A 25,235-nucleotide genomic window follows, 5' to 3' on the forward strand; every position below is an offset into this window, starting at 1 on the left:
TGTATGACCAAATCTCCGGGAACAAAGGTCCTCCATCAGAAAGCAAAGGATACACAGAGAGAGGGAAGGGGTTGAGGCTTCCAAGGAGAGGAAGGGGAAGAAAGAAAGAAGAGAGTTATCACAGTTTACGTTTCATCAATTGCCTCCGACAACGTATTTCTGTTTTCAACTTACTTGACCAGCAATTGTCATTCTTAAAAAGATGGAGGCAACAAAACAGTTAGTGTGTCAACCGGTGGACGCATTTAACCCCCTGACCACAACAAGCTTTCGGGCCTCCTGCATTCTTGTGATTTCTCATATCTTTCACCTTCTCTTGAAGCCCTTGGGGCAACCTGGACCTTTTGCACAAGTTCTTGTAAGCATTCACATCTATCTTGGAAAATCTAAAATATTCTAAAATGCATATTTATCTATGTTGTTGAATGTCTTTTTTATCAGGCTGTTGTTGTGGTAGGGCCCACATTGTTGTCCCGTATAAACAGGGTTGAAAATTTTTTCTTTCGGGCTTCTTCTGTAAAGTACCATTAGTTTTTTTCATTCATTTGTCGAATGCTTTTTATGTTCTCGATTGGCTTGGAAACAGATATTCCTTATTTAAAGCGCAACATTCGTGCTGTAAGTATCGTTGTAGGAGGGGGTTCAATCCTGGTTTGCATCTTTGGTGAACCTCTCTTCTGGTAGCTTAGCAAGGTATTCAGAGTCACTAAGGAGCGCTTTGCATTTGTCCTTCTTATCTTGACAGTCTTAGCAAATTCAGCCTCTCCTATAGTAATTCGGGTGATTGCAGAATCAAAGTTTGACACCGCTGATTTAGGGCGAATGGCAATTCATTCTTCCTTGATCAATGAAATGTCTTGTGTAGCAGTCGTTGGTACGCTTACAGCATTCACCTCCTTTCCTAGATTTGGAAGTGCAATCCTTGTTTCTCTTGTTACTGTGGCTCTGATCATTGTGAGCAAGTATCTATCATATTTTTTCAACCAAAGGAGCCGGAGGAATAGATTCGTTAAAAACAGCCAAGTTTTTGTTATTATATTTCTTCTTGCAAGTCTCACGTTATTTGCGGAATGGATTGGCCACACAACTATTACCAGTTGTTTCCTGGGCTGCCTGATGTTCCCTAGGGAGGGCAAAACGGCTCGGACATTGTTGCACAAACTCAGTTACACTGTAAACACCTTCATTCTTCCCGTGTACTTCGGCTACACAGGATTCCAATTTGATCTAAGCGCTATTTTTAATAAATTGACTCTCCTCACTGTCCTTATGATCACGGTGAGCGCTGGAACTAGAATTGTCGGCACCCTTGCAGCTTGTCATTACCTAAAGATCCCATGGAACGAGTCTCTGATCCTTGCCTTCTTACTCAATTGGAAAGGCAACTACGACCTTATACTCATTAATATAGCCCCAGTGCCCAAAGTAAGCTTCTTCTGATGTATGCATTTGCATTTTACATGTTTATTATGCATATAGATGGCAACATTAAGGTGTTAATCAGATCATTGTACGCTGAAATCTACAGCTGTATCTTACTCTGCAGTTAAGTTTAATCTAGAAATTCAAGTTCCAATTGAGTCGTTATTATAGACGAGTAGAAAGGTTGCTGTTGACGAAAGGAACAAGAGTTTTGCAGGCAAATTGGTCTTAACTACTCTTGATCACAAGTAGTGCTTTAAAATGGGGGGTGGGGGGGGAAGCCATCTTTGCTTTCGTCAATGCTGATTTTTGGTTCCGTTTGGTTTGTTAATTGTTGCAGATTGTCTGGACTACAGATGTTCACAATTTTCTTTTGACAGTAGTAGTGCTTAACACATTGATCATAGGGCCATTAGTTGCCATTTTATTGAACAGAGAAGAGTCTTGTGCGCAGTATCCCACCACAGTCGAAATACTTAATCCAAAGAGGGAGCTCCGAATGCTAGCTTGTGTATATGTCCCACGCCATGTTTTAGGGCATGTTAGCCTCATTTCAGCATTAGGTGGCTGTCCAAATGCACCCATCAAGCCAAACATGGTGCATCTAGTGGATCTTCCAAAGAAAAGGAAAAGCAAATTGATGTACCACCAACTGGAAGATGGTGATCAATTCAGTGATGAAGAAGAGTATGGTGGAAACGATGTGCTAGAGATCAATGATGCTGTTGACTCATTCACTTCAGAGACCAAAATTTTGATCCACCAAAGTAAACTCGTATCATCCTTTCTAACCATAAACAAAGATCTGTGCAATGATGCTGACGGTTTGCGCGTCTCCATTATATTGCTTCCGTTTCACAAGCAACAAAGAATTGATGGGAAAATGGAAAACAGCATGGAGGAAATAAGGACTATAAACCAGAAGGTTATTCGCCATGTCTCATGTTCAGTAGGTGTCTTTGGGGACCGAGGACAAACTGGGTTCCAACAACCGCATGGCTTACCATCCGTGCAAAATATAGCAACATTGTTCTTCGGTGGCCCTGATAATCGAGAGGCTTTAGCATGTAGCAAAAGAATTTCTATGCACAGTCAAGTTAGTTTGAGTGTCATCCGCTTCTTACCAACAACGCCATGTAGACACAATTCATGGATTAACGATGCGTCCCGTAAGGATGAGGAGATCATCATTGCAATATCAAATGTCGGGACAGAGAACGAGATAGACAATGCCTTTGTGGAGACCTTTTATAGCAGGTCATTACCATAGATTAAATTTTGCATGCCCTTTTCTTCAGCAATTGGTCATGACAAAATAGTTTTTTGACTAGGTATGTGGCACAGGGAAAAGCCAGTTTCGTTGAGAAGTATGTGAGCGATGGGCTGAAGACATTAGCTGCTCTAAGAGAAATTGCGGACGTGTATTCAGTGTTCATAGTAGGGAAGGGATGGCGAGGGAGCTGCCCCTTGACGGTCTGAGCGATTGGGAGGAGTGTCCAGAGCTTGGGTTGGTTGGGGATCTCTTGGCATCTTGGGAAATGAATATCAGTGGTTCCATCTTGGTCATCCAACGACATCGGCACTCAGAGACAGAGAGGCCTCCTCCATGACTAGTTACTGGAAATGTAGGTATATACATCATACATCTAAAATTATTTCCACGTTAGCTGCCTTGCCAAAGATTCTGGTTTAGCTGAAATGCAGATAGTAGAACTGTTTAGGTACGTCGGAAAAGTTCAGTTCCTTCAAAATAGATTAGCAAAGGCACTACTGAAAATATCAGATTGGAATTTTGAAAGGAGAAATTAAGGGGGGAGGCCTAGGACTGGCAAGTTTCACATATGCATATATTCCTTCTCATAACAGCTTATGATTACGTGATAGATTCACAACCATTTTCAGCCGGTGACATAAACCCATATCTCGGCTGGGACTTTGATGAAATAAAAAAAACACATTTATGAGTGCAAGTTAGATCCTCAGAAGGTGATATCAACATCAAACAGAATTCTTCATTCAACTTGAAAATTGAGTTCCAATCAGTCACCAAATCAACACTAAAATATGATTCCTTACATATTAGTGTATATTATTCTTGCACAATGTGTATAAATGTATAACTTTATTCCATTCATCATATCTTGTACAAAATCAGATGTATAAAATTAAATGATTTGATTAGTCCTACAGCCACGGATATGATTGCATCCTCTACCTGCACTAAGTAAAAGAAAAATCATCGGAATCCTTCCTGGCAGCTGCGATAAAGCTTAGTCCCAAGAAGCAGTTTTTATCATCTGTTGCTTCCTTCACCATCATTCAAGGTACCCACCAGACATTTTTCCAGTAAGAATTCAGCGTTTACCCAAGCATGGTATTTGTCTAAAACACAGGTTAAGGGCTGCCCCATCATTTTAAAGACAAGGAAAAATCAGCGTATCCTTTCACCAAGAATCCTTTGTTCAAGGCACAATTGAAAAACATGTGAGACATTTATATCGGTTTTTAATTATAAGACCGTCCTATGTCTTAAGTATGGTTTGCCCAAGCATCTCAAATTAGTATGGGCATCTATTAACACAGTGCCTAATTGAAAAAAGTCCTAACTTAAAAATGTCAATTTGAAATGTTACATACAAATTAAGTACAATATTTGGGCTGAAAAACATGTATAAGGTTTTGTCATTACCTGGGCGTCCAACCAAAAACAAATAAATTCAAAGAAAAAGGATACTGAATAAAGATGTGCAGTCTTTTCCCACTGCCTTCATGAGCATATCAACACCTGAGAAAAATGATATTGTCAAAATAGGTTAATATTAACAAGCCTTTCTAGAAAATATATCTATTATAACACTAAACATTCATGGATAAAATTATAAAAAATATATAAAAATATATGACAACACCATATAGCTAATTGATTCCACCATGCTTAACAGTGTTCTTCAATCATAGCATGCTATGCTTAACTAGAAACTTCAAGGTAAACATTCAAATTTAAGGGGAAAAGATGTTCAATAAGAGACCCTCAACAACAATAAATTTCCTGAATCTCTTCTGGAACTCAGCATCAAGAAGTATCACAGACCTAAACCAAATGAGTCAGAATGAAGGTTAGTTGAGTTAACACAAGGGTATCACCAAAATCAACAGTGACTTTAATTAGATAGGTTTCTACTTCTCTTCGAAACATTATCTTCATGGTTCCACTATAGTTGCCTTTAAACACAAAGGCAAAAAGAGAAAGACATTTAAGAACGAAATTTTTATACGAAAAAAAAAAAAAACAGACAATTTGATGGATCTCTTGTATGATTATGATCCATTGTAAAGTAATGTTTAACATTAAACAGAGATGCATGTTAATCGAAAACCAAAGCAAGAAAATTAAAAATAAAAAAGGAATTAACTTTTCAAACTATAGAGTTAAGAAGAAGATAAATCTTCAGATAAATGTCACATCCCTATACTTTAAAAGCTAGAAGCACATGATTGAAACAGCATATAGACTTCAAGAAAATAATAAATGTGCATGTGCATGAACTGAAACCTTTAAGAGAAATGCAGATTATTGAATTGGGCTAAATAAATCTAACAATACTACAAATTTATCAAAGAATAGAGAGTTCATTCAGCCAAAGGTTAAAACTTCTACAGTGAAAAATCATTTCCCTACCTCCAGGGTGAAACTTCATGTATGGAGATATATTGTAGACACGTCCTTTCAAAACAGTCCACATGGAACCTTCTGCTTGATTTTGCTTAACTTCACTCATTGAAATAAGCCTCCTATTTGACTGCCCTTTCAGTCCTGAAACACACAATTTATGGCGAAACATGGAAGAAAGATGAAGTTGACATTACAATTTCAAAGGAGCGTGTGTGATGAATGCTAAAAAGTCTTAGGAAGGAACACAACATACCTGCAAGGTCAGGATGCGTTTGAGTAAGCTTAAGCCAGTCCATTTGACTACATCCCTTCTCAAAAGGAACCTTGGTCCGAGGGGCAGGTTTTCTAGTAGAAATTTTTGGTTTTTCTGCATTTTTGGCTGGAGCACCCACATCTCCCAATGTTAATTGTTTTGATGATTCACCAGATGGTTTCAGATATGATGCATCAATAACATTGAAAGTCAAAGAACCAACAGTAGCCTGATTTCCTAATGTGGCATTATTTAGCTGTTTATCTTTCCAGGGAAAACCACCATTTTTACTACTATCACTGCTGTTTGAGAATTCATCTTTAAAGGTAAGACCACAAATATCAGCTGCAAGATTCTTTGCCTCCACACAATTTTGATCAGTAGGTAAGCCAACCTAAATCAAAAACCATAACTTTGAGTTAACTATTCTGAGAAAAAATGAAAAAGCATCCAGCAGTCAAGTTTATTTCAACAGTACAAAAGAATAATACAGATTATTCTTGATTTATTAAGTCAAGACACCCAATCAGAAAGCTACAGTTTAAGCTCATGAAGACTGTAGAACTTTAACTTGCCTGACAAAAGGTAAAATCATTGTCATTGTTGTTATCGTCCATGCTGTGAAGAAGACAATTTCAAAATTTTCAAACTAAGCCAGGCAACAGTTCCTCTTCAGGTATACAATTATAGCGGCTCTTTTTTTACACCATCTGTAATTATATAATCAGAGAAATGTCACAAAATAATGATATAAGAATGGCATCCACTAAACAAATTAAGGCAACAAATTACAAACTAAAAGATTGGAACTTAGGTTAGGGAGAAGAAGATAAATGCACACACAAAGACAATCTTTTATACAACACATGATTACAATAAACACGTAAAAAACAGCTAGCTTCAAGCTAATAATTTAGCTTAGGAAGATAAAATGATTACATAAATTGACTCATGATTTTACCACCCATAAAATACGTTGCATCAACTTAGTCTCATTTAGAGCACATAAACAAACTTTACACTAATTGCATTGGTGAAGGCACAATATAAACTGGACTCCCAATTTTTTTAGATCTGTTCCAAGCAAGGGGGCTTAATTTTAGCTCCAAGTTTGAGTGAATAAATTAATATGTTTCGCTTGAACTCCAATTTTTCAAGCTTAATTTTCAATAAAAGAAATGCCCTACGCTTAACTTTGCTTCCAAATATTCAAATCCAGTTTCTAATTAAAAGAAAATGGCTAAAAAAACTTAGCTTCTACAACAAATTTTCATCATCCAATTATAATATGGAAATAAGATAAATAATAACTCGGATTATTCAAAACAATAAATAAGCAAATAAATCGCCAGCATCAACTCAGATTCCGAGTTCTCAATTCACGATTAGTATTCCATTTTGACTTGGAAACTAAAACCACTCCCATTCACAGAAACTAGATTTTGAAACGCTCTCATCTCATCTCATCTCATTTACTGATTAATTAAATTCATATAAAAAAAAAAGTGAAAAAGCGATCAAGGGTTAAATATCATTAGAATCAACAAAATGATCAAGAACATTACTTAAAATACAGCGAACACCGGAAAGAATAGATCTAATTATTCAAATGAAGTAATGAGAGAGAAAAAGTAGTGGAGAAAAATATACCCAATTGAGGTTTGGTACGACTAGTAACAAGGATGGAATTTGAAGCTATTCGTTTTCCTTTTCTTCTTTTTATTCGGACTTTGGAAGGGGAAGCATATGAGAAAAAGCCTGATACCCTTCGGCGGATATTTCACACGTGTGCTGTTTGGGTGGCTTATAATCGTTCTGTCCATTAGATTTTGGGCCCCGGCCCAATTTAAAACTTGACACATGGCCTGGACATGGCTCTTTTATTTTGTCTTCTTTTATATTTAAGGTCATTGAATATTAAATTCCACAGACTAAAATTAAAAGATAAGCATTTTACACACTTTCGCAAATAATATCAACTATACTTTTTAAGACTAAAATTGTTTTTCATTTTCTTATATAGTATTAATATTATGTTGGGTTAGCAAAAACACACCTATTAAAAAGGTGTCACTCAAGAGCATGGGTTGGAATTTGTCGTTACTCTAAATTTTATTTTCTGGCATGTTAACGACATCTAAAAGCAAATAATTCCCGAGAGACATCTTATAATTAAGGATTTATGAAATATATATATATATATATATATTACAATATACATAATTATCAGATAATAATTACTGATGTAAAAGTTTACGTAGATAATTTTTTTCACATAAAATAATTTTTAAAATTTCTCATTTTGATGATATATAAGATATTTATTAATTTAAAATTATTTATAAAAATATTTTTTTAATTTATTAAATTATTTAAAAATTTAAAATTTAATAAAAAATTAATTTAAATTTTAATGAAAATTTTTTTTATTCTGTATATCATCTTATCTCAATTTAAAACTAATTTTAAAATAATTTATATTTTTCAATTTATCTAAAATTAACACGAGTATTAAAATTTATTACAATTTTAAAAAATATTATTTAATATATTTAATTTTTTTTATAAATAATCCTTACATTATATTTAGTTTTTAAATATATTTCACAAATAAAATATAAAAAATATATACATAAATACCAAAACAACTTAAAGAAAGTTTATTTTGTCTATCAAATTTCTCCGATATATCACTTTATTTCAATTTAAAATTAATTTTAAAGTAATTTATTTTTTTCAATTTTTTTATAGTTAACATGAGTATTTAAATTTATTGTAATTTTTAAAAACATTATTTACTATCTTTAATATTTTTTTATAAATAATCATTGCATTATCTTCAACTTTTAAATATGTTTTACGAAGAAAATGTGAAAAAAAATATATAAATATCAGAACAATTTCAAAAAAGCTTTTATTATTGGTAATTCTTAGTTATATAACTTTTTCAATATCCCATTGAGTTAAACATATTTTTCTTACTATTAATTTAGTTTTTCTTTTTTATTAGTTTATCTTTATTATACAAATTCTTAAAAAAAAAACCTCAAAACCATAAAGGATTTCACCAAAATTCTTAAAAAAAAAAGATATGAATCTTATTATAACTTTACAATTATGAAAATAGAGAATTCCTTATAGCTTAGAATTTAAAAAGAAAACCTTATTTTTATTATAATTTCATATTTTAATTATATTATTTGTATGTTACATATATTTTGAATATGTAAATAATTTAAACATGTAATTTTTTAAGAAGAATGTTATAATTATTCAATTATAATAATTATTATATTATAATTAATTAATTATAAATATAAATTTTATATAAAATTTATATTTATAATTAATTAATTATAATATAATAATTATTAGTGATATATTTTGTATATGAAATATTGAAATAACATTAAATAAAAATTAACATAATTTATCTTAAAATGAAATATTTTTTTAAAATTATAAATAAAAAATTTTATAATTATTAATAATTATATTTATATAATCAATTAAATAATAAATTATTATATCATATTCAAATTATAATTATTTAATAATCAATTAATAAACTAAAGCATATCTAAAAGTAATGCTTCGTTGGCTAAAACAAATAGTTAATTTAAGAAGAAAGTGAGTATCTTTTTTCTTAAATTTAGAAGATTATGGTTATTATAGTAGCATTTAATTTGAGTAAATACTAATATTTGGAAAGAAGACAGGATCTCCGGCGTCCGTCAGCAGTTGGTATTTGTGCACAAATGCACCCTGCCCCCTGCCGCTGGCTCTACGATGCCTATATTGTAGATTACCACAATGGGTATTTTCGTACAATCATAAAACACCAACATTCCTTTTAATTTTTTTCTCTCTCGTCTCAGCCTCATTGGCAGATACCACTGGCAGGCGTTGTTTTCGTATTTTACTCCTTGCGAAAATTGGTGTGTTTCCAGCTTGTATTTGCTTGGCTTTTTGCTTTGTTTCCCTCTTAACTTTCCTTCTTTACATCCTCCGCTCTACGGAAACCGCGCACAGATAGTCTACGTTGTATTTTTCATTCAACTGCTTTCATTTGTTAAGAATCCAAAAGCCTTGATGGAATCTTAAATAACTTTGTTCTTTGTTTCGTTTTCTTTTGTTGTTGTTTTTTTTTTGTTTAAAAGAAAAAAAAGAAGAAGCAAAAACAGGATTTAGATTTGCTTTGATTGGTGTTAACAAAGAATGTCGAAGACTGGTGCATTGGATCTGGCCTCAGGTCTGGGTGGCAAGATTGACAAAACCCAAGTCCTTTCTGCAGTTGAAAAGTATTCATCTCCTTTTTTCTTTTCTTAGTTTTTTATTCTGTCTTTATAATGTTGCTCTAATTCTCTTTCTTTTTTTTCTTTACGGCTTATTATTCCCTAGATCCCTCCCTTTTTGTGCATCTTTTTTCTCTCTAGATTAAGCTTGGACTTGGATATCCGTCCCTTAACTACAATGCTTAAATGTCTATTTCCCACTTAATCTTTGATTTTTAGCTTATCCTCTCTCTCTCTCTCTCTCTCTCTCTCTGTCTGTCTCAGATGACTTGACTTTGAGATCGATCTATTTTTATTATGTGAACACTAAGTTAATCTTCGTCTCTCAAATATAAGATTCTTCAAATTCTGGGTAACGCTGAAACAATCAAAAAATGACATATGCGTGTTTCTCTTTTACTCACAAGTGACTCTATACGTTATAATTTTGGCTATATTATTAAGGAATTAAATATAACCGTGTGGAACATGGACTGGTCATGACTTTTACCTGTTTCATTATTTGTTTCTTTATCATGGAGCCTGCTGGTAATCACTATTGAATTCTTCAGGAAATCTATTCCCGGGCCAACCTTTTTTCCTCGATCAATCTTATAAAAAATTGTTTGTGCTATTACTAGTTTATATACAGGCCAACTATATAAGTCAGTTAAGCATTAATCTTGAAGTAAACTGGACTGCGACATGAATTCGTTTTCCCCGTTTTTCAAATTGATGTTCACTCTGTGTAATTACAGTTTTAGGCTCCCCTTTTATGGGGGGTGGGGGGCTTAGGCTTGGTTAACAATTAATGACAACATAGGCAAAGCTATGTGTATAATTGTACTAAGGATGTTTCTGATGTTATTGTTAGTGTATGCAGCTATTTACTTAAAAGTTTTATATTTCTTGAATTGCTAGTCACAAGAAGTTAGATTTGTCCATAAGAAGCCAAAGGCTAAGATTAATTGCATCACCCTACTTACTTTGGGGTGTTACTGTAATACTGGGAGAGAAATAAATACATGGCTGGGATTTTGTTATGACAATCCCTTTGGTTTATGTGGTGGCTGTAATAAATTCGATCTTCAAAAAAGAAGAAAAACGAATCTGACGGGCCTATTCATGAAAACTGCCGCTTGATAAACTCTGAAAGAAGTTCAGAATTTCATTTATCATCATAAATGTCTATATTTGTACTAGGTTTCTCTGGATCCAGTTTCTTAACAAGCAAAAAGAGGATTGAACTTTTTGCTGTTTTACTCTAAAAACAATATTGTAAGCATCAAAAGATGTCCCAAGTCCCAAATGAAGAGTCGTGTAGTGAAATTGAGTCGAAGACTGCCATACTACATCATCAAAATATTTTGTAAATCATTAAACAAATAAAACTTAACATATGTGCCCTTGCTACTGCATACCAAACATGATCTTCTGCTGCACAGTGACAATTGGGTAGTTTATTTGAAATCTTACTGCTTATCCTTGCATGGTATGCATGATCACTTAAACTTCTGTCTTTGACTCCTGAAATTTTTGCAACTGTTTTTGAACTGTCATATAAGATTATGTTAATGATTCAGGTATGAGCAATATCATGTCTTTCATGGAGGTGAGGAGGAAGAGAGAAAAGCCAACTACACTGACATGGTAAGAAGTGCTCTATTTTCCAATCTTGTGCACAATGATCCTTCCACCCTGCTACATGATTCCTTACTCTAGATTATTTTGAACTTTTTTCTATTAGTTATGGATTATTTGTTTTTTTGTCAATTTTTCTTGTTTGTTTACTTTGTATTACTTGCACTGGCACATTCAGTTGTCAATTTTCATTAGGCTATAAGATGACCTGGTACCTGCCATTTTGTCTTGTTCTCGTGCTCACTTGCGGCTTTTCTGCACCGATAAGGTTAAATTGGACTTGATTACAAATGCAAACATTCATATGATGTTCTGAATTCAGGTTAACAAATACTATGATCTAGTTACCAGCTTTTATGAGTTTGGATGGGGGGAATCTTTCCATTTTGCTGCCAGGTATCATTCATTCTCTTCTATCTTGTATGTGCAATCGAGATGGTACAGTTACTTTTTCAAGTCACTGCTGATCGTTATCCTAAAATTTGTTTTTTCAGATGGAATGGGGAGTCTCTTCGAGAAAGCATAAAGCGTCATGAACATTTTCTTGCTTTACAGCTTGGCTTGAAGCCTGGACACAAGGTTCTTCCACTTCTATAGAGTGCAGAGAAATTGTAATTCTAACTTTGCTGTTTTCTATTTCGTTTGAATTTTCAACTTGAGCTTTTATTTTTAATATTAGGTGTTGGATGTTGGATGTGGAATTGGTGGACCACTAAGAGAAATTGCTCGATTTAGGTAAATAGCAGTTTGTTTTAGAACCTCCTTTGTTTCTTTCATCCTTTTTTCCTTTTTCATTGGTTATCATTTTTGTGGCTTATATTGTTGATTAGGCTAGTTTTCATGGCTGCTTTTTTGTGTGTGTGGATGAGTGTATAGACTAGAGTCATCTGACCTTACTTTTTGTTTTTTGTTGAACCTGTACTTTTTGTTAATTCTTTTGGTTGAATAAAGAAATAAGTCCAATTAGAGGGAAAAAGTGTTGCAATTATCTTGTCAGCTAACTTCTTATGGTGCTTCATACCTGTGGTTGAAGCATGGCCCTGTGCCATAAGATGGCATGGTATTTTCAGCAATATATTTTATGTATAAAATCATGATATGTTTTTGAATAGTTCATTTTATTAGTAAAAAAAAAAAAAAAAAAAAAACTTCTTGAAGGAGGACTCTAAATTGTGTTTGTCTGGTAATTTGGTGCAGCTCCACATCAGTTACAGGGTTGAACAACAATGAATATCAAATAGCAAGAGGGAAGGTGCATATTGCTTCATTCTTAGATATATTTATGCATATGCAGCAGATAGTGATGTTCTCTTTCTGTCTTTTCTTTGTTTCTTTTAACAACCTCGGCTCTGATTGTAAATTTTTTGGTCTTTGGAATTTATTATTGGTCACTTTGGGTGAATACAAATGTTTCTTTATGACTAATATCATGCGAATATTTTAAGAACAACTTCTCAAGTTGTTCTTTAAATAGTGATGGATCATGGTAATATGGTTGATGGCCAGCCCTACCTCTATTTCATTTTGTGTCCAATTTTTGGTTCAGCCACTGTAAGTTTTTTTATTAAAAAGATGATTTTTTGCAGGAATTAAACCGCATTGCTGGAGTGGACAAGACTTGCAACTTTGTGAAGGTTGGTATGCTATGTCAAGTTGGTTTATTGTTATTGAACCCAAGTTTTGATTAGGTCTTTTATTATTCTCTGCTTGTTTTAAAAATTTCCACACTAGCATGCAAGAAAGTGCTTTAAGATGCAGAAAAGAGGTATCACTGATTTTCTTATTGTTGTTCTCTAATGTAGGCTGACTTTATGAAGATGCCATTTCCTGAGAGCAGCTTTGACGCAGTTTATGCTATTGAAGCTACCTGCCATGCACCAGATGCTGTATGTCAATTTAAAATTTCCCCATCTCAATCATGATCATTTTCATCTTGGCTGGAACTGATTACGAAGTTTCCATCATATATTGCTTTGTTTTGGTTTTAATTGCTTTCATGTTACACCAATTTATCAGATTGACTGTTAGTTCTATTGTGTGTAGTATGGATGCTACAAGGAGATTTACAGAGTACTAAAGCCTGGTCAGTGTTTTGCTGCGTATGAGTGGTGCATGACTGATTCTTTTGATCCAAGTAACCAGCAACATCAGAAAATTAAGGTTGGCATCTAAAGACCGTGAAAATGCTACTTTGTTTATTGTGTATTCATGAGTTGATCTTACATGAAAGCTTTATTTATACAGGCAGAAATTGAGATTGGTGATGGTCTTCCAGACATCAGGTCGACTAGACAGTGCCTGGAAGCTCTAAAACAGGCTGGTTTTGAGGTGTTATATTTTTCTCTTCCCCCTCCCTTTTACTTTTTAATTGGAGAGGGAATATGACCATTGTAGTTTGTAGAGTTAATTATTTTTATTTTGTCTTCTAGGTCATATGGGAGAAGGATTTAGCTGTTGACTCTCCTGTCCCTTGGTACTTGCCTTTAGATAAAAACCACTTCTCATTGAGTAGCTTCCGTCTAACAGCTATCGGACGCTTTATCACTAAAAATATGGTAAAAGCTTCCAAACAACCCTCCATTCTCATGATACTCTTCATAAAAAAATGATGTACTTCAATGAGATGGTCATATTAAGTTTGTAAGTGTTTACCAGTAATTTTTCCCCTTTATAGGTCAAGGCTCTAGAATTTGTGGGAATTGCTCCAAGGGGAAGTCAAAGGGTTCAAGATTTTCTGGAGAAGGCTGCAGAAGGGTTGGTTGAAGGTGGCAGGTGAGTTAGAAGTTGTATTTCTCCATGATTACTTGTGCATGTTGTTTTACCCCTATGTTGTAGCTTGAAAGGAGAGGCCTATAGAAACCTTTTATAGAAAAACAGAAATCGGGCAACATCTTCTTTTTCAATTGTAAATTAACATGCTGACATAATCTGTGATTTTGGATTTCAGGAAAGAGATTTTTACGCCTATGTATTTCTTCTTGGCCCGAAAACCACCTTCAGAGAGCCAGTGATGGAATGGTGCATGGACTAAATAAGCTGCTGCTTGCTTAAGTAATGGAAATTCTTGCGGGGAGGGGTGACAGGTAGAGGGTATATTTTTGAAGGGATAGACCATGCTAGGCAAACATGCAATTTGGTGACTGTATCTGATATATTGTCAGCTCTTTGCTCAATTTGGATTGCTTCTCTTTTTAGTTATCTGATGAGCATATTTTCCTTCATCGTAGAAGGTATATATTTAAACGGATAGACCAATTTTTTTTTTTTTTTGGGAGGGTACATGAACGGGCACACATCCCAACTAGACCAAGCCTCTGCCTATGAAGGAAAAGAACCATTCTGGTTAAGAAATATTGGTGAATTTCGTCGACTTTCATTCTGTGACGAATGCTAGTATGCATGTTGCTTCTTTATGGTGCTGCAAAAGTGTTATACTATAAAATTAAAAGATTAATTGGCTGTATCATATACAATCTTTTGATTTTAATGATGAAATTGAATACATTTTTAAGGCCATTTCATTAAAAAAATTAAACAAGAAAATTATTCTTTGGTCTAAATAATATATTTATTTATAAGATTAATATAGGGTGGCCTGTTTATTAATTTTTTTAATAAATCTTGTAAATTAGATTAATAGTAATAGTATTTATTTGTTTACACGTTTCACGCCTACATACTATAATCAAATAAATCTAGCAAACTTAGTCTTTGGAATTCCTCGACTTATGATTATTGATTATTTAATACTTAAACTTATATATTTTCGATGGCCTATCCTAAGCCTAGCTTATTTGTTTTATACTATTCTTTTTGAGAAATTATTTTGAAACAAAGGGATCTTGAATTGAAATTTTCTTTTAAACTCCACTGATTAATCAATTTTTTTTTATAATATAAATCATGGGCTTTGGCCCCGTGGCCATGCTTACCCATTTAAGAAGGACTGTAATCCAAGCCCATGGATCAAGCCTGGTTCATTAATTGCTGGCTGACTTTCCATCCTTATTTATGTTAATACTTTGCCCAATCCAATCCAACCCAATCCCGCCAATTCTTATCTTTCACTTTCCTCCTGCAATTCACCAAATGCCCTTGACCCCCGCTAACTTGCGCTGGTCACTCTCTGTCTCCTCACCGCCCACCACGTGTTCGACAAAACTCCACCCACAACCCATCCAGTTTTCGAAGCCACAATATTTCACCGTCAATTCATCAAAACGGAGCTCCGAACACTTCCTAACGGGTTTCCAGAGAGATCCCAAGAACGCATTGTCTCAGATTATAAGAAGAGAAGCCGCTATTGAAGGTATTGGGAGGAAGGCAAAGTCCAAGAAGCAGCGCAAAAGGCTTTGGCCTAAGGCTGTTTTGGAGGCTCTTGATGAAGCTATAAAGAAGAACTCTTGGGACTCTGCTCTTGAGGTTTCTGGGTCTTTTATCTTCTCTTTTCAAGTGATTGAGTCTTTGAAATTTTGTATTATAAGAAGGATAAGAACTTTTTCTTTGCGTCTTGATAGATATTTGGACTTCTACGTAAGCAACATTGGTACGAGCCTAGATGCCAAACGTACACAAAGTTGATAATGATGCTTGGTAAATGCAAGCAACCAGAACAAGCCAGTTTGCTATTCGAAACAATGCTTTCCGAAGGGCTAAAACCTACCATTGATGTCTATACCGCTCTTGTATATGCATATGGGAAAAGTGGCTTCATCGACAAGGCTTTTACTACTGTTGAAGATATGAAATCAGTCTCGGATTGCAAACCTGATGTCTATTCTTATTCCATTCTTATTAACTCTTGTATGAAGCTCCGCCGTTTTGATCTGATTGGAAGAATTCTTGCTGAGATGTCTTATTTGGGAATTGGGTGTAGCACTGTTACATATAATACTATTATTGATGGATATGGTAAGGCTGAAATGTTTGAAGAAATGGAGAGCTTATTGACAGATATGATTGAAAGTGGTGATTCCCTTCCGGATATTTTCACATTCAATTCTATTGTTGGGTCTTATGGGAACAGTGGGCAGATCGAGAAGATGGAGAAGTGGTATGACGAATTTCAGCTTATGGGAATAAGGGCAGACATTAAAACTTTCAACATCCTTATCAAATCTTTTGGGAAAGCAGTTATGTATGAGAAGATGGGCTCTGTCATGAAGTTCATGGAGAAAAGGTTCTTCTCTCCCACGGTTGTTACTTATAATATTGTTATTGAAGTATTAGGGAAGGCTGGAAAGATTGAGAAGATGGAGGAATATTTTAAGGAAATGAGGCATAAAGGAATGAAGCCAAATGCTATCACCTATTGTTCTCTTGTTAGTGCTTACATTAAAGCTGGGTCAATTAAGAAGGTTGATTCCATTTTGAGGCAGGTGGAGAATTCTGATGTGATACTCGATACCCCTTTTTTTAACTGTATCATCAATGCTTATGGTCAGGCCGGTGACATGAAAAGGATGGGTGAGTTGTTTTTGGTGATGGAAGAGAAAAAATGCATCCCTGACAATATCACTTTTGCAACCATGATTCAAGCCTACAACACTCATGGCATGATTGAAGCTGCTGAAAATTTAGAAAATAAGTTGAGAAACAAAAGCAAAAATTCAGGTATGAGCATTGGCTCCAACAGTTTGTTCTATCTATACCATCACATTGGACTTAAAAACTCCTTATTTAAAAAAACTCATTGTCATGACAAGCCAATTCTTCAATCTCCGTGGTTCTAACTTGGATTTAATATGTTCTGTTTCATTTAATATTTCTTAAGTATCAAAATCAAAGGTCATTTTACCACAAGCTCTTTTGCTGATGTCTATGTCCTATAAAAAGGACACGACTGTCAAGCAAATAGTGAAGTTTATGTTTGACTCCTGACTTCCAATTCCTGAGAATCGTGATCGAGTAAAAAGATTAAACTTGATCAAGTTACTCCAAATTTTGTAATTTTCAAGACCAAGTTTCTTATATAATCACTGTGATCTTAACATTTTGGCAGTTCTGGTGAAGGAGATGAGAAGGAAGTAAATCAGGTCAGAATGTAAATGTGAAGATAAATAAGGATGCAATGTTGAAGGTTGATGGAGATGGTAAAGATGATTGTGACCATGTGATGGGATTTTTTCCTGGTGGAACTCTGATCCAAGAAACCGTCTTTGATGATAGTACTGGAAAGTCAATTCAAGAAATATTTCCTAGCAAAAATGGGATGTTGCTGGAAAAATTTTAGACTCTTCACGTAGATTTGTCTTCAGCCTTTTGATTTAGTGGTTAAAAAGACTTAAAAATACATGTAAAGTGAGAGTTTCGAGTCCCAACATCTTTATCCCCTGGCTCCATCCAAATGGGCAAAAAAAAAGACATATATATTGGATTATAATTAATAAAATTTATAAATTATCATGATTATGAAATGGGTATGTATCAATTATATAAAATTACTCGTGGAGTTTAAAAATTCCGTCTTTAGTATATAGAATAATGTTCATTGAAGTATATTGGTTGCAAGGATGAGAGGAAGACAATTGATGTGGTTCAGGGCTGGAAGTAAGTGCTGACTTTGTATTTCTTTCCATTGTTGGGCAAAAGTTGCTAATTAGTGGAGTAGTGATCCCCTCATCCTCAAGTAAAGCTGTTTGCCATTGTTTACGCAACAAACCAAACACGTATCTCCACATCCCACTTATGCTACCTCATATAACTTTCCAAAATTCTGTTCACTTTTTTCTTAATGTTTTGGGAGATTTTGGGCTGGTGTTGCGCTGGAATGGGCTTGCTACTTGTGTTGATCTGGCTTCAATCAAGCTTCATTGACATTGGATGGCTGCGGGGGAAATTATGTGCCCAACAACGTAACTTTCTTGTATTGGATGGGTCTGGATGTAACAATATTTTTTCTTTTTTTTTTTCATTACTCTTACTTATGCTATCGTAAGTCATCGCAAAATTTTGCCATTATTCTCCTTTATTTTGCTACATACAAATGTTTACACACGTTTAATTACATTTGAGTATTTAATTTAATAATTGACGCATGTATCTTTTTGTATAAAGGATCCAATTTAAATCTCTCATCCTTCAAAATACAAAATTTCAATTTGTTAATTTTTTTTAACATCTAATTGGAATATATTTATTACTTTGCTAATAATTTTGTAGCATGGAAATCCTCCTCGGACAGCAATTAATAGGCTAATACTTATTACAAAATTGTATCATTTACAGAAAAAGAAATACGGAAGGATTTTCATTGGAAAGATAAGAAGAGAGAAAATTTTGTTTTTTCAAAGTGTGAAAGGAATTACAGAAGTAGACCAAGATAGAAAAATGGGAAAGTTCCAAACCAACTTCCTGAGGTAATTAAAACATGTGGAGCCAAAGCTGCACAAATGAGGTTGGTAGCCATATCTCTCTAAACCGATAAAGAAACTTGTGATGGAGCCATCGAGCAGACTAACACCAACCAAACTCTTGATGACCAGACGACTCATATAGCAATCATATGAAACTTTTTTCAAAGACGAGCATTGGGGAGCATCATTACATTTCTGAAAGTAGCAAACTTTGACAATGTCCTCTCAAACTGATCCAACGGTTTAGGGGAAGAAGACTAGCTAGAAATATATTGGAGGTCAAGTCCGACTTAGTTGGGGCTTGTTTGGTAAAATGCCACACAACATCCCAAGGCACCTGATCACCCTTTTGAATAAGTATGACGTGTAAGATTGTGAGTTTGAAAGCGATTTCATTGTGCTTTCACTTTTGCGGCCGGAAATTCGAAAACCCAATTGCAAGCAACACATGAAACACAAAAATAGTGGATTTTGGCTAACATCTATCTCTTGTCCAAAATCACTTGATTAGACAAGCTAGAATGTTTGTATGATTCAGTGATTCGGTGTCATGTCGCTTCATGAGACACTAAATTTGTGATATGCACAAAACTTTGTAGTCATGCTTTCCACTTTCAACCATTTTTCAATTGGTAAGAAGGTAGAAAAATGAAGGTGAATTAAAAAAAAAAACATTTTTCTTGCTTTGCCAAGGACGAAATTGAAGTTCTTAAGAAGAAATTCTAATGGAATAATATATTAAAAATTTTAAAAGTGAAAGTTTCAAGTTAGAAATTAATTAGAGAGAAAAGGACTAAGTTTATCATGAGATGAGAGAAAATAAATTCTTGTTTGTTTAAGTATTGAAATTAAGTCTAGTAGACTTTTACATGTATAAAAGAAAAATGAAGTGGAGAATGAGAATTTATTGGTAAGATTTGCATTTTTTTTTCATTGGCTTCCAATCTCCACCAATATTTCGAAAAAGAAAGAAAGAAATATATTGTATTATATATAGGAAACACCCACTAAAACTTGCCGGTTATATACAATTTTCTCTTTCACTAACAATTTTCCATTTAATTTCCATCATTGATAACAAACAATTATATATAGAAGCAAAAATCACTTTTTCCTTTTATTTTCCTTTTCTCTTTTATTTTTTTAAATTTTTATTTACTTATTGCAATAATTGTGATGTAACAACATACAAGAAATGTCTAAGATGAAAAAATAGTTTATTGGATCCATAGTATTTACTCTTTTATATATATTTATATATGGATGCAGGAGAAATAGCTCAACGAATTCCAACCTGATTAGATAGATCAAAAAATGATAGTTTAGATCATATGATAATATATGATAATACTTGTGATTCCCAAGTAACATGCTTACCCAAAAGTCAATGGTACAAATTGATAGTTTAATAATCTCTCAATTTGCCTAAGACTAATACTTTTAATTATTCTCTCAAACGAATCATTAATGTCAAATAATTAATAATTATCGTCAAAAAGATTGAATGCATGAATCAATGATCCACTTTTCATTCATTTTCAAGGACATGAATAAATTCTCCTCTATGCAACTACATTTTTTACGTCAACAGCTAAGAGCTAGGCTGAACATTTTGCTGCCACATCGCTTTTTGATTCGCTAAGTTTACGACTGGCGCTTGTTTATTAGGTAATTCTATTTTCTTGAAGACTATGACCTTAGCAAGGGGTTATGTAATATTTGTGTGAGAAGCTTCCTCCCGAGTTTGAAAATGGATGATGCCAAAGTCTCATATGCAGCGACAATATTATTTAAGCTGTATTTCTACGTTGAAGTTGAAAGAACAAGAAAAATGATTTTATTCTTTCATATATGTATATATATATATTATTATATTATATTATATTCTTCTTCTTGCCACCATTGCCACTATATATAATGCATAAAACTTTGCACAGTATTCGATTTTGTCAATCTTTCTAGAATCCACTTTCAGGGCAACTTGGAAAGTTGTTCTTCTCCCTCATTGTCAAAGGCACCAAATTACATATGCCCGATATGTAGCATTTGGTTCTAGGTGGAATATTTCAACAGTACAAATTATAAGTGCATTTCCATTGCAATTCCTTTTCTTAGTTTAAACCAGATATGCCTGAGGGATGAAAACGCCAAGGAATATGATGCCTCTCTTTGCTTTCTGGTCTCCACCGACATCGAATTGTTGGCAATATCTTGAAGATCAACATCAGGGGTGTCGGTGAAATAATTCTCTATTTTCGTAATGATCACTTTTAATTAAAGGAAACATTAATTTTCTTCATTCTTTGCTATAGCTAGGTTCGTGGTAGCATTTATTTGAGTAATTTCTAAGTATCTAGCCAATATGAACAGTGGAACAACTACGCCAAGTGCATATGAAGTCAATGGAGGGGGAGGAAGGGGAGAAAAGGCATGCAAGAAGAAAGGGACCATTCGTCCACTAATCCATGGCAAGTTTCCCAATCAACATATATGTTCCATCCTCCTCCAAAAGCAAAATGATTAATAAAGCCGACCATCATTAACCCATTTAATGAATTGAACTTCAACGTCGTGAATAAATTCCAAATTTTCCAACTAGAGAAAAAAGTTAATCCACTTGAGCAAAAATTATAATATACAAATGCTAATGACCAAATTCATTCTGCTGTTACATTTTCTAGATAAAGCCCTTTGCCGGCCTAAGGCCATTTACTTTTCTAGGCTTATGGGTTGGCTCAGTGCTTTCTTTTTTACCTTCCTTTTTCACAGTCAAGGAGGCAAAGATCGAGTTGATGCCTGATATCATGAACCCTAATTAAATGTCTATATCTATCCTTTCCAAGTGAGGTGTGGCATGTGCATGCAAGTCAACATTGAAAAACTTGATGTAAACTGAATGGGAAGGCATGATCATGTATACACACGCATACATAGCTATATATGTAAAGAAGAGAAGAAAATTTCATGTACGTGCAAGTCAAAAAAAGATCAAAGAAAAACATAATTAATATGTCCAGAAATGAAGTATAATATAATGTTGTTTGAGATACTTTCAAAAAAAATAATGTGGATTGAGATAAAAACTTATTCTTAAACAATCACATATTTGCTTAAAATTGTGAATCAGGTGCTTTAGCTGATCATACATATGGTATAATCATTTCTTTGGAATAATGATAATCTATTTTAAAATTTAGGTGATTTTTTCAGATAATTAAACTTTAAATAGTAGTGCATGGGTATGTATGTATGATGAGTTTAGTTGAAACAAATACAAAGAACATGCACTATTGAAAATTATACTTATCTTGTAGGTGAATCAATTTGAACGGCCTAAAGCCACATCCTAATATTCTATTGCAAGATAGGTCAGACACTTTTCATTGCACAATTGGTCCTTTTGGTGTAATTTCTTGGCTAATAGATACAAGAAATTATGATTGGGTGGGAGGCATATGATTTTCAAAAAGAGACACGTTTCTTCCCTAAATTGTGGATAATTCCGTTTCTTTATAGTAACTTGTTTTAATTTGGACGGGTCGTGCGAGTTAAATACGTCGTTGTTAAAGACCACAATCAAATCTGTTGGATATTCTCTCAATCAAGACATAAGCACTCATGCTTTACCAATGGATTGTTGTCTTTTTAACGTTGTTGCAACATGTTTTGGACTTTCGAGTCTCATTAGTCCTTTCGTGTTTTCTTGCTCTGATTTTGAAAATCTCGAAATGTTCAGGCAATCTTTTTTTTTTTTTTTTGAATAAAAAAGTTTTTCCTTGATGGAAAAGTGAGATACACCAACAAACTAGTAATTAACGAAAAGAAAATTATAACTCAACGTAAAAAAAAAAAAAAAAACCATTATTATATTATTTTATAAGATTTTGAATTTTATTCATTTCTGATTAGATAAAATCATCGATATCTAAATGCTAAATTTTTGTCATAATTAATTACTATAATAGTAATAAAGAATTTAAAACAAATAACATATCAATAATATGATGACTGTATGTAACGGTGAAATAAAATCAATTATAACCAGTACGTATTGTTTATTGTAAGCAACTATTAGTTGGCGTAAATAATAAAAATACTCTTCCAAAAAAGTGAAAAAAGACAAAATTTATAGAGAATTGATAATCTTTACCAAGGGAGTTATTATTATACATATGTCCTAATTAACCGATAGAATTTGAAGTTTAATTCGAAAAGTTCACTTATAATTTGAATTCTAATAAGGTGGAGTTTCAAATTTTTACAGTTTCTTAATTTTTTTCTTAAGTTTTAATTTCTTTTATATAAAAAAAAAAGTAGTGCTAGCGTCGTCGCTTTCATTTGATTTCTAAAACAAATTAATTAGATTGAGTTTTGTCGTATATTAGTAAGGTTGGTAAGATGTCATGTTAGCAAGGGATGGATGAAAGAAGAAATTTGTTTTAGCATTTGCGCCTGGAAGTGATATGTTTCCGTGTTTTATGTTCATCAAAATGCAGTTATCAGGTACATACTACTATTTATTTGTGGAAACAGCTAATTTATCTCATCTAGCTTAGATTTATAAAAATGACAAACGCTGTCTGCATCAATCATGTTTTGTATATATCTAAATTAAGCATTGCATAAACAAAATGAAAAATATATTTGTATATATGCTGGCGCCCCACTTGGATTACAGCAACATTATTCAGATTGGCATGTGGCTCTTATATTTATATATAATAGATATCTAAGAAGATCCTTGCTGATCTATCTTTATGATTAAGTTTGTCTTAAAGTACCCCAATCATACAACATGTCCTTGCTTATCACTGTAATTAGCCTCTAATTATTACTTGTGCTAATGTAATTAAGTCAATACTCTTTTTTTTTTTTTTTTTTTTTGTACAAAAGAATAAATTGACGGGTTACTAACTAAAATAACCTGCGCAATAATATACCATTCAACAAAATACTTTGTCTATTTAAAAAAAATGGATTGACTATTGAAGAACAGAGGATTAACGTGCTTGGAGTAATTAATTAAGCTGAAAAGGCTTACATATATAATTAAATTTGATTACTTTTAAATATTCTATTGACGAAAGTCATATTTACAGAGGACTACAATGTCTTACTACGAAAAGAACAAAAATACTAACAAGAAAACAAAGATGAAGCAATATTACTGTTTTTAGATAAAGCAACGTTTCAAATCGTATAGATTTATCTTGACATTTTCCGGAAAGACTTGTTGAACCTGTCTGGCGATATATATATATATATATATATATATATATATATATAGATTTTGACAGGCTCTTCATTCCTTAACTCTAATAAGAATGTAAACCGCACTCGGTTTAGCTAAACCCTAGGCCCTAGCTTTGATTGTTGTTGGTGACCTAGGATTAATCATTTATTTGTCATTCTAACATCATAAATAAATAAATAAATAGTGAAGAAACATAAGAAAATTTTGATAATAGTAAACAGTTTACGTGTCATCATTTTAAAATACTGTAATTTAAATATACGTACGTTAGATTCTAAAAAAAAAAACGAATATGTACCAAATAAAGTGGAAAAGAATCAACTATATCTATGGTTACCTAAATGCAGGAATGAGAATACCTAGTTCGACAGCTATATTTAGATGATATGTCCTTCATATAATTAAAGGGTTTTGGAGTTCTTGGTTCTTTGAGCATATACAGGCTCAACATATAACCAATTTAAATGCCCCACAACTGTACGTTTTATACAAGTATAGTATTTTTTTATGAAAAGCTTTTAATTCAATCCATGTTTGATGTTAACTGATAAATAGAAACATAGCATGTAGCAAACATACAACTCAGAACAACTTACATAATCTTGAATTAAAAAATGCGTAATTATCCAAAACCAGCATGAATTTATGATGATGGCATATGTTTTTATTCATAGAAAAAACATAACAATTATGATACACGTAATTACAGAGTCTAGCCAATCTGGAGTTTGTAGTGACAGGGCCACTTGATGATAGATAAGCTGATACATGGCCTCCTCCTTCCAGTTTGGCTGCGGACCTGGCTGCAAGCTACAATACCCATCTTAATTACTTGACAAATATATCCATGGCCTGGCCTGGTAATCTTTGCTGTCACCGTCCCCAACCAATCTCAATGCCTAGTTACTTGCCCACCTAGCTCCTTAAATATTTTCAGTGCCATTTTAAAGACATATTCTCTGTACGTATATTCTTCTCTTAACAAATATTGGACCACATTTATATTCATTATCAATAGCATATGAATTTTCTATTTCTTCATTTACTGAAATACGATGATATGTACATATATATATATTCATTAATTTATTATTGACTATATAAATATTAATAGGCAACAGATTGATCAAATTAAGATGCAAAATTACTTTATATTTACTCATCGTGAATGCTGGCGAACATGAAAAACCAACTTCTTTCTTTATTTGCAATTTTATTATATTGTTAATTTTATTTTTATAAAAAATTGAGTGTTCAAAAAATTTTCAAATTAATTTATTATTTTTAATTTTAAAAGATGTCCATAAATACTACCAACTCCTGTGAATCTGCCTCTAAATATGTATAAAAATAAATATATAAA

At 33.2% G+C, this 25,235-nt stretch overlaps 3 protein-coding genes and 1 pseudogene across 7 annotated transcripts; 3 read left to right on the forward strand and 1 right to left on the reverse strand.

Annotated features, from left to right (window-relative positions):
- The first annotated feature begins 66 nt into the window (after positions 1–66).
- Positions 67–3,182, forward strand: LOC111313688 (cation/H(+) antiporter 2-like; annotated as a pseudogene). The gene is made up of 4 exons (XR_016332529.1): positions 67–358; positions 442–1,425; positions 1,763–2,679; positions 2,754–3,182. The product of XR_016332529.1 is annotated as a cation/H(+) antiporter 2-like (transcript).
- Positions 3,183–3,409: 227 nt separating this feature from the next.
- On the reverse strand, positions 3,410–7,125 carry RLF (reduced lateral root formation). Its single transcript, XM_022914364.2, has 6 exons — positions 6,999–7,125; positions 5,924–6,058; positions 5,349–5,742; positions 5,102–5,236; positions 4,157–4,207; positions 3,410–3,804 (listed from the first exon to the last, which is right to left on the reverse strand). The coding sequence occupies exons 2-6, from the start codon at positions 5,963–5,965 to the stop codon at positions 3,716–3,718; spliced, it is 711 nt and encodes a 236-aa protein (XP_022770099.2). The 5' UTR covers positions 5,966–6,058; positions 6,999–7,125; the 3' UTR covers positions 3,410–3,715.
- A 1,952-nt stretch (positions 7,126–9,077) lies between these two features.
- On the forward strand, positions 9,078–14,633 carry LOC111313689 (cycloartenol-C-24-methyltransferase). 3 transcript variants are annotated; one of them, XM_022914366.2, is made up of 14 exons: positions 9,078–9,286; positions 9,509–9,649; positions 11,206–11,272; positions 11,586–11,659; positions 11,758–11,842; positions 11,943–11,998; positions 12,461–12,515; positions 12,850–12,897; positions 13,066–13,149; positions 13,307–13,423; positions 13,508–13,591; positions 13,693–13,818; positions 13,938–14,035; positions 14,211–14,633. In XM_022914366.2, the coding sequence occupies exons 2-14, from the start codon at positions 9,567–9,569 to the stop codon at positions 14,272–14,274; spliced, it is 1,041 nt and encodes a 346-aa protein (XP_022770101.2). In that variant the 5' UTR covers positions 9,078–9,286; positions 9,509–9,566; the 3' UTR covers positions 14,275–14,633. The 3 variants fall into 3 exon arrangements, with proteins under 3 accessions (XP_022770101.2, XP_022770100.2, XP_022770102.2); XM_022914365.2 differs by having other exon boundaries at positions 9,272–9,392; XM_022914367.2 differs by having other exon boundaries at positions 9,281–9,389.
- Positions 14,634–15,148: 515 nt separating this feature from the next.
- LOC111313690 (LOW protein: PPR containing protein) lies at positions 15,149–17,426 on the forward strand. 2 transcript variants are annotated; one of them, XM_022914369.2, is made up of 3 exons: positions 15,152–15,685; positions 15,781–16,876; positions 17,265–17,426. In XM_022914369.2, exons 1-3 carry the CDS (start codon positions 15,275–15,277, stop codon positions 17,291–17,293), a joined length of 1,536 nt encoding a protein of 511 aa, XP_022770104.2. In that variant the 5' UTR covers positions 15,152–15,274; the 3' UTR covers positions 17,294–17,426. The 2 variants fall into 2 exon arrangements, with proteins under 2 accessions (XP_089608606.1, XP_022770104.2); XM_089752480.1 differs by lacking the exon at positions 17,265–17,426 and having other exon boundaries at positions 15,149–15,685; positions 15,781–17,074.
- The last annotated feature ends 7,809 nt before the right edge of the window (positions 17,427–25,235 follow it).

The sequence above is a fragment of the Durio zibethinus genome, chromosome 23 (assembly GCF_047325235.1).
Source record: "Durio zibethinus cultivar Kanyao isolate XHJ-2024 chromosome 23, ASM4732523v1, whole genome shotgun sequence".
Classification (NCBI taxonomy): Eukaryota; Viridiplantae; Streptophyta; class Magnoliopsida; order Malvales; family Malvaceae; genus Durio; species Durio zibethinus.

What these genes read in the sequence shown, in the direction of transcription:
- RLF (XM_022914364.2), bottom strand. Translation starts at nt 5,965, where the DNA reads ATGGACGATAACAACAATGACAATGATTTTACCTTTTGTCAG. An exon ending in ATGATTTTACCTTTTGTCAG is followed by an intron (nt 5,743 to 5,923) that starts GCAAGTTAAAGT and finishes TTTTTGATTTAG; the next exon opens with GTTGGCTTACCTACTGATCA. An exon ending in AACGCATCCTGACCTTGCAG is followed by an intron (nt 5,237 to 5,348) that starts GTATGTTGTGTT and finishes TGTGTGTTTCAG; the next exon opens with GACTGAAAGGGCAGTCAAAT.
- LOC111313689 (XM_022914366.2), top strand. Translation starts at nt 9,567, where the DNA reads ATGTCGAAGACTGGTGCATTGGATCTGGCCTCAGGTCTGGGTGGCAAG. An exon ending in ATCAAATAGCAAGAGGGAAG is followed by an intron (nt 12,516 to 12,849) that starts GTGCATATTGCT and finishes GATTTTTTGCAG; the next exon opens with GAATTAAACCGCATTGCTGG. An exon ending in TAAAACAGGCTGGTTTTGAG is followed by an intron (nt 13,592 to 13,692) that starts GTGTTATATTTT and finishes TTTGTCTTCTAG; the next exon opens with GTCATATGGGAGAAGGATTT.
- LOC111313690 (XM_089752480.1), top strand. Translation starts at nt 15,275, where the DNA reads ATGTTAATACTTTGCCCAATCCAATCCAACCCAATCCCGCCAATTCTT. An exon ending in CTTGGGACTCTGCTCTTGAG is followed by an intron (nt 15,686 to 15,780) that starts GTTTCTGGGTCT and finishes GCGTCTTGATAG; the next exon opens with ATATTTGGACTTCTACGTAA.